The sequence below is a fragment of the Eumetopias jubatus genome, unplaced genomic scaffold (assembly GCF_037043125.1).
Source record: "Eumetopias jubatus isolate StellerSeaLion01/CBP00866 unplaced genomic scaffold, mEumJub1_p1.0 scaffold_5, whole genome shotgun sequence".
Lineage (NCBI taxonomy): Eukaryota > Metazoa > Chordata > Mammalia > Carnivora > Otariidae > Eumetopias > Eumetopias jubatus.
In genome coordinates, this window is record NW_028274811.1 from 105,773,642 (window position 1) to 105,781,964 (window position 8,323).

Genomic DNA, 8,323 nt, shown 5'->3' on the forward strand with positions numbered 1-8,323 from the left:
CTTTGCTCAAAACTTCTGCCCAAACAATAAACAAAGCTGCAAACTGCTGCTAGTTCAATGACTAAGTGTTCGTCCCCCTATCTTATGACAAAATTGAGCCTTGGTAGTATTACAGCACCCACAGGAAGCACATTTCTTTGGGTGGTTTTGTCCTGAAAGTCTGTACTTTAATGCCTATGTTTAAATTTATCTATATAATTGATACCTATATAATTTATATAAATTTTGACATATAATGCTATCCATTTACTTACCATTATGTTACACTGGCCAGTCAGGAGCTACATTACCTTATTGCCTCATGTGGCCTATCGCAGTATACTGAGGGCCATGTTGCCCAAAGTGCCATGTATCACCCACCATAGGCAGCAGAAGCCTTTTTGGTTAAAAATCCGATTAGCAAACCTCAGATCTTCACAGGGGGAGAGGTGGAGGCTGGAATAGCACTTAAAACAAGCATTCCAAGTACATTTTTGTATGCAGAAGTCTGTGAATCACTGCTGTGATGAAGGTACATTTATCCTGGCTTATGTAAAGACACATATATACAAAAGTTGGATTCATATACTGTATTTGTATGAGAAAAATAAATGAAAAACTACGCAAAGGGTGTTGAAACCTTTTTTCTTTCCCAGAGATTTTATCAATTACCAAACAAGTACCAAATTCTCTCTTCCTGTGTAGTAAGAACAGGAAGGGAAAAAAATGATTCTGACAGATGAGGTATCAATTAGTGAAGGAGAAGACCAGCCGTTGCCTTCAAAAATACATTTTCTTTGTGGCTGTAAATTCTGTAATGCAAGGCCAGGCACTAAAGTGTAGGCTGCTGCTCAATTAGTTTTTTTTTTTTAAAGATTTTATTTGTCAGAGAGAGAGCACAAGCAGGGAGAGCAGGAGGCAGAGAGGAAGAAGCAGATTCCCCGCTGAGCAGGGAGCCTGACTCGGGACTCGATCCCAGGACCTTGAGATCATGACCTGAGCTGAAGGCAGATGCTTAACTGACTGAGCCATCCATGCGCCCCTTAAATAATTCTTAATAGAGCCAAATAATCTTCCTCTGAAATATGAAACGAGGACAACAGGCAATGTGAGTTCTCTCACCACCTATCCTCACTTCAGAGGGGGGACCCCTGGCTTCAGAGGCCAGCAACTTGGCAATGTGCCATTACTGCTGCCATTCTCTGCTGCTCCTCCCCCATCTACACTGGCCCATCAGCAGGTGGAACTATTAGGTGTCCAGGACACCTGCCAGTTGTGACCCCAAGGGGAGTGTTGACCACTCTGCTAATTCAAATGTCAGTGTTCTGATTACATAGAGGCTACCTGAGAATCCTTTTCAGGAAGTCCAGCAGGAAGGTAACTTTTAAAACAAGTATTTAGAGGACACGGAATCAATGTTTTTTCCTCATTATTCATTCATCCTCACACTTTTTCTCATATACACATAATTCTCTTTCTTTTTAGAAAGAGGTAAGTGGCCTTGAAAATACCCTTGGTGAGACAATGATCATGCTGACAACTCCACAAAATCAATCTATGGAATGTTTACACAAGGACTTCCAAACTACAAATTTGTTCAGCCAAAGATGCCAACTTGGAAACTAGCACAAAACCCGGATTCTCCCTGGAATTCCTGAATTCAGAGGCTTTGTGCAGCCACCAACCTATTATTTATCTCCAGGTCAAAGTACACGGGTAGGAAAGGTGAGATTTTCAAGGTTAGTGGATTTTGTAGTTAAGAACAGGTGGTTGAGAGTAAAGTTTGGATTCATGTTCTATCATAGGTGGAAAAAGCTTGACAAGTTTTTATAAGACTTATGCCACAATCTAAAAATGATTCATTCTGCAAGGCATAAAACAGTTCTTGCTTTATAAAAATAGCACCACGATTAAAAAAAAAATGCACTTCTACAGAAGGAACCATGTTCCAACATTGTAAAAAAAAAGTTCTACTTAAAGCAGAACAAGATAACCACCCCTGTCCATCCCTTCTTTCCCTATTCCCTTTCGAACCAGTCATGTGTCACTATTGGCACACTGTTCTTGGTAGTAGGGATCCCAGGGCACCTAAGGCCAGGAGACTTAGGGGGTTTTGCATGGTTAAGCATGCCAGGGCTAAAAAGCAAAGCATCAGCTGTCTTCATCTAGGATCTCTGGATGTTCCTTCCAAAAAGCATCCCCGATTATATCGCAATATAAAGGCACCGGCTTTGTCCTGGTTCGGGTCACCGCCATCTTTTTTCCTTCCATTTCTGCTGGCAGTGTAACTTCTTTTGTTGTGACTTCACCCACCTATAGGTAAAAGTTAAAATATTGACACTGTTAACTGGGTTTGGGAGAGAAGAGGGGGATATACGGGAAGTTTACTTTTACTTTATTTACTCCTGAGTGATATATATTTATCAGGTAGATATACAGGTACACATATCTCAACATCTATGAATTTGTTTACAATTAAAAACTTCTAAAAAGTTATGTTGCTATATTCTGAAAGGAGATCTTAGGAACAAAGGAGTGATTCCATGTTCCTTATTAGCAATAACTTTAGAATTAAAGGTATTTCTGCTCTCTCATCTGCATGAAGAAGTATCCAAGCCTGTGCTAAAGAGCAAATGTGCTTTAAAAATACTAATAAGCTGAAGCTGCCAGTGGGATGACTAATTCTTAAGGCACCATTTAACACCTGAAAACATTCATTAAAAAGAAAAACTACTTTACATGGAAGGAGATAAATTTAGAGAAATCATTATGCTCAGAAGCTGGTACAGAGGGAAAATATTGGTGGAATTAAGAATTTAGGTAAATGTACAGACTTATTACAGAATATTTGTTAAGTATGAATATCCGGGGACTCTCCAGAATATTCTGCAAGTGACAGAATCCTCATATACAACATCTTTTATTGCCTCATATTATAGTTGTCATGGGATGGATGGGCTATTTAATGATACTATCCAGTGTGGAAGAAATGTTCTTTGAATGCAAAAATCCTTCTATCTGCTGTGTACCCCTTTATAGGGTTTTATTTTGGAGAGCTTAGGACCCAGAAAAATAAGTGTACTAATTCTAAAATCTGTGATGCCACTTAGACCACAAAGATCACTAGCAAACTGACAAAATTAGTGCTGACAAAAGCAGCATCCAAAATAATATATAGCATTTCATTTTTAAAAAGATCTAATTCCTGTTAGTGACTGGAATCCCATCTGCACACATGTGGTAGGCCAGACAAAGCTTGGGATGGGCACAGGCTTTGGTCTTTCTGACCTCCACTTTTCTTTGCACAAAACAGCATTACCTTTTGCCATATCAACACAGTCCCTTTCCTATACATCAGAGGCTCATTATTGTAGTTGATGTTGAATTCGGAAAACAAAATCTCATTCTTGTCTGCTGCAAGAGTTCCCTGAGAAAATAGACAAAAACAGATTTTCATGTCTGCTCTCTGCCCTAACCCTACCTATCCATTCCACCCTCTATCTAAATTTCCACAAACAAATCAAAAAGTGGAAGGGTTTTATCAAACCTCTTATAGATACTAATGAATCTGCATTTTAAGAGCTGTTTAAATCTTATTTAGATGTATAAATTCAAAAAATTGTCTTCTGTAGCAAACAACTGGCTTCAAAAGTCACAACTGTGACAGGGTGACAGGAACAGGAGCAGTAAGAGCACCTGTTCTGTACCACATACACTATGTTATCTTAGTTGACCCTCACTACCATCTCCATTTGAAAGAACAGAACTCTGAAGCTTAGAAAAATTATATAAATTGCCTAAGGCTAAAGATTGCTTTCATTCTTCTAAGAAAAACCAAAATCTAAACTCGTCTCTTCCAAACTCTGGATAAATCTACCAGTATTCCTATTAATGGTATCTGTAAATCCTCATCATCATCGTTAATGACAACCATTTATCATGTAATTACAACGTACCAGGCGCTGAGTTAGGAGCCGTTACAACACAACACCTCATTTCAGAGTTAGTCATCCTACAAGCAGCGCTGTCATCTAATGATGAAAGCCAGTGTTTATTAAAGTACTTACAATGTGCTTCGTACTATGCTATGTGTTTTACATACATCATGCATCACGCCACTTAATTATCACCATAAACCTATGAGGTGGGAACTATTATTTCCTGTTTCACCTGGGTGGCTCAGTTAAGGGACTCTTGATTTTGGCTCAGGTCATGATCTCAGGGTCCTGGGACTGAGCCCCACATCAGGCTCCCTGCTCGTCAGGGAGTCTGCTCAAGATTCTGTCTGCCCCTCACCCTGCTTGCTCACACTTTCTCTCCTTCTCTCTCTCACAAATAAATAAATCTTAAAAAAAAAAAAAGAACCAAGGCAGAGAAGATAAAATTAAACAGAAGTCCCTGAGTACAATTATTGCATTCCCAGAGCCTCTACTCTTACCGATGCACACACCCAGCAGGGAATGGCAATGATGAAGAGGCCAAGTGGGACTGATGAAAAAGAAGAGCACATGCCCCGTCTAAAGAAGGCAACCGATAGGCAGCCCCGGCCAAGCATTACCATGTGGGAAGGTAGAGCCAGTATCACTAATTCCATTTTCCAACTGAGGACACTAAGTCCCAGGGAGAGACAGTAACTTACCCACAGTCACAGAGCAAGCAAGCAGCAGAGCTGCTACTAGTTTTTTTATCCTCTCAAAACAAAGCAGCAAAGAGAGCTTTAAAAGAATGCAAAATGCCATGGGAGAGTATAGAAAACCACCCCCAGCTAAGTATTAATGCAGTAAGATCTTATACCTGTAATCTCTCTTGGGCCTGTACTGGTGTTAGTCCAGACTGTTGTACAAGTGCCCAGAAAACTGTATTATACAGATTATTGATGTGACCTGTGAGAACAGAAAAGCACTGTTTATATATACATAATCTTTATTCAATATTTGCACTTCAAAGAATATTAGAACTCTACCCCTCTTAAGTAGAGAGATCACAGAGACATTTAGTGGTGTACCCAGAACCATACACTGGGAACATGGCGGGGGGGGGGGGGAGTGGTTAAGTATAAACAAACTTATTTCCTAAAAGTTTTATTCTGTCATTTCAGTTATGCTTTACATAAACTGGTTAACTTGAAAATTACACTTGGGAGTACTTCCAAAGTTATTTGATTTAGATTATTCCTAGCACTTTCCCAGTTCTTCTTCTGGGAAAAGCAAGATATACCAAATGAGTAAGTCTCACAAACATGTCGCCATAGTCATGTAAGGCAGGGGTCAAAACTCAAATCACCCACTGAGGCCACCATGAATATAAAAGCATAAAGCAGAGTAGATGACCCCTGGAGAACGAGAGAGAATGGTAGAGACTATGACACATTGGCTTCTGTGTGTGTGTGAAGACAGAGGAGTCACTGCCCAGCACAGGTTATGTCCAATACTAAGTCTGAATGATGACCTAGTATTGCCAGGTCTTCTGATTTTCCCAAAAAAACTGGAAAAAGGAAGTATTTACATAAATTTCCCAATTGTTCGATTGTTTTCAACTAATTAAAAAAACCTGAAATATTGCATTCTGAACAAAATACATATGCACCAAAACTGAACCAAATCACCACCTCTAATGTATGGAATTGGTGGTTTTAACTACATCTGTTTATTTGGTTTTACTTACAATCTGCTTGCCGCCAACTGAGGTAGTCCTTTAAGGTCTGGTTGCTAGGATACACTATGACTCTTCCGTCAAAGCCTGGGGGATACAGAAGGGGCTGGTCCTCAAAGTAATCTCGCCAATAAAACACATAGCTGGAGGCGAACTGGGAAGCCACGTGAGTCATGAACTTACTTGCAAAAGTAAGGCACATTGGGTGAAGCAAGAAAAGAGAAAATGCATGATATTAATTCAAAACCATGACAGGACCTGCGGGTGCAACAGAGTGATTACACAAACTATTCAGCAAGCCAACAGATAAAATGTGTTGGGCCAAGAAAAACTAAGCAGTCTGCCCCTCTCCAGTCCTATCAGTAACTTACTAATACCAAATTTTTCTCTGTAGGATGTGATGTGAATTTCTGGTTCAAGAGGTTTTTGGGTTCTTTTAGTCTTGGAAGGAAGGGAACCATTGTTTTAAAAACATACCAATTCATTATATGCTTTGTTTTCTGTGAGAGTTTCAATATACTGCCAAATGAAAAATCTAATTTGTCTATTTTGAGATCCTCAATTAAAAATGTAAACAATACTGTAATGCACATATAGGCTGTCACTGGCTAGAGCCAACCTATGAATCATTAATATTGTAATATTCTAATGGTTTCTGTTTCTAGTCTTAATATTAAGTGCCAGATCTATCTAGAAGCTAAGGTGATGAGGAATGGAGGGGAAAGAAACATAAAGAGGCGTATGTAATGTTCAAATATCAGACAAAGTACAACAGTCTAAACAGAAAATAGACATTCTGCAGTTGCAAATACTGCAGACTCTATCTGCAGTCTGTAAGTCAGAAATTAAAAAGAGCAAAAGCAAAGGCTGGTAGGAAATATTCTGAAGGAGCTAGGCCATGGAATTACCTCGCTCTTCTTTTAAACCAATTGCTTTTCCGCTTGAACACAAAGCTGTACTCATCACTCTGTCCATATGCAATCACAATATCCTCCAGTTCTTTCATTACAGTCTGGGCACATTTGGTCATTAGGTGGAGAGCACGGCTGTCATTAGGTTTTGCAAAGTTGTGTTTCTCAGCAAACCTTCACAGAGGGAAGAGAAGAGGGAAACGGGCATGAATGGAAGAGAGTTTGTCCTTAACACCAGATATCAAAAAGACTGCATACAGATGAAGATATGTAAAGTGCTGTGAGTCTACTAGCCACAACCTGACTCATTTCCTTAAGAACTCTAGTTTTTTCCTGCCCTGAGAAAAAGGAGTATAAATGCTAAGTCTCCATTCCCTTTTCTGTCAAATGGAGATAAAAGTATACTTACTTCATAGGGCTGTTCTGAAGATTAGAGAGGTAAAAAATGTAACTACGCCTGGCTCCTTGGAAGTGCTCAATAAATGTTAGTTACAATAACCATTATTAAAATAACACTTTTAAGAATTAAATTCCCATATTTCTGTTACACTTCTCCCTTTTTTCTGACTCGTTTCCTCGAGTCCAGTCGATGGAGACAGTTACTAATAATGAAACAAAAACATACTGTAAAGTATTGCCCACAGCAAGACCTAAAGAGGCCTCTGAACAGTCGGCCCTCAAAGACAGCTAACGAAATAGCCAAGCATTTGGCTAAAGAGATGAAATACTGCACCAGGGAGTGACGTTTTCCATCACGGCTTGCTAACAGGTCTCTGCTCACCGGCACGCACTCGGCCTCAGTTTAACTACTCAAACCAGCTGGCGTTCAGGCACGTAGTAGCCAGCACGTCGGGTGATGCTCAGTGCCGCGCGCTCATTGGCTGCCGCGTTATCCGGTAACCGTGAGCGAGGCGGTAAGCGGTGTCTGAGTCCCAGAAAGCGCGGGCGCAACATGTGGCCGCGAGCCGCAATCACTCACCGATGGAAATTCCTGCCGTCCAGCCGCACCACCACCCAGCAGTGGGCCAGGCAGGTGTCGTCAGCCTCGAAGTTCCGCACGTACTCGAATTTGCTCTTTGCCATGGTAGCCCCCACCTTCAAACACCGTCTCAGAGTGACGGAAGTACCGGCCCAGAAATCGCGAACTTTAACGTTGCAAGAGGGCCACATTCGCCCCGCGGAAGGTGAACGACCAACAGAGCCCCGCCCCGGAAGTTCCGCTGTCTCTTAGTGGCCGCTCTAGCCATAGTGGAGGCCGGCATCTCTCTCGACTCTCCTTGTAGTCCTTAATCCACTTCCGAGGGTGGAAGGAGGGTTACAATCTTCCTTTCGCTCTACACACGATTTTTCGCTTTTCTCCTCCCGTCGTGCAGCAAGTCAGCCTACGAAGTTATAAAAAAATTCCTTTCTGACCAAGTTTGAAAGTTTAGTTGTGATTTTTTTTCTTCCTAAAGAAGAAAATGTGGAATATACCGAAAAATATAAGAAAATACTTCCTATCACCCCTCTCCTTTAGAAGCATTGTGGACGGTTCCTTCCAGTCTCTTTTCTCTTTGTGTATCTATGTTTACACAGGGAACACATAAAATTGTAATCATACACCTATGTAATTTGTATATTTTTCCACTTACCTTGAGCACTTTCCAATGTTATTAAATATTCCGAAGGCCGATTTTAAAAAGAAAAATGGGCTCTTATTCGAACACATGGACGTACCAAATTAATTTACTCAACTTTTTCACAAACACCCAATTTTTTCTTTTTGCTGGTAGATAATAGTA

At 40.5% G+C, this 8,323-nt stretch overlaps 1 protein-coding gene across 4 annotated transcripts; it reads right to left on the reverse strand.

The window, feature by feature from the left end:
• Positions 1-553: 553 nt before the first annotated feature.
• Positions 554-7,726, reverse strand: THG1L (tRNA-histidine guanylyltransferase 1 like). Of its 4 annotated transcripts, none has more exons than XM_028106712.2 (6): positions 7,522-7,726; positions 6,540-6,716; positions 5,644-5,813; positions 4,774-4,862; positions 3,299-3,406; positions 556-2,292 (listed from the first exon to the last, which is right to left on the reverse strand). In XM_028106712.2, exons 1-6 carry the CDS (start codon positions 7,710-7,712, stop codon positions 2,131-2,133), a joined length of 897 nt encoding a protein of 298 aa, XP_027962513.1. In that variant the 5' UTR covers positions 7,713-7,726; the 3' UTR covers positions 556-2,130. The 4 variants fall into 4 exon arrangements, with proteins under 4 accessions (XP_027962514.1, XP_027962516.1, XP_027962513.1 ...); XM_028106714.2 differs by lacking the exon at positions 7,522-7,726 and adding an exon at positions 7,276-7,378; XM_028106713.2 differs by lacking the exon at positions 3,299-3,406 and having other exon boundaries at positions 554-2,292.
• Positions 7,727-8,323: the final 597 nt, after the last annotated feature.

Excerpts from the sequence above, each read along its gene's own strand:
- THG1L (XM_028106712.2), bottom strand. The coding sequence starts at position 7,712 with ATGTGGCCCTCTTGCAACGTTAAAGTTCGCGATTTCTGGGCCGGTACT. Across the intron at positions 5,814-6,539 it reads TGGTTTAAAAGAAGAGCGAG|TAAGTTCATGACTCACGTGG; the intron begins GTAATTCCATGG and ends TACTTTTGCAAG. Across the intron at positions 2,293-3,298 it reads CTGTGTTGATATGGCAAAAG|GTGGGTGAAGTCACAACAAA; the intron begins GTAATGCTGTTT and ends TTTTACCTATAG.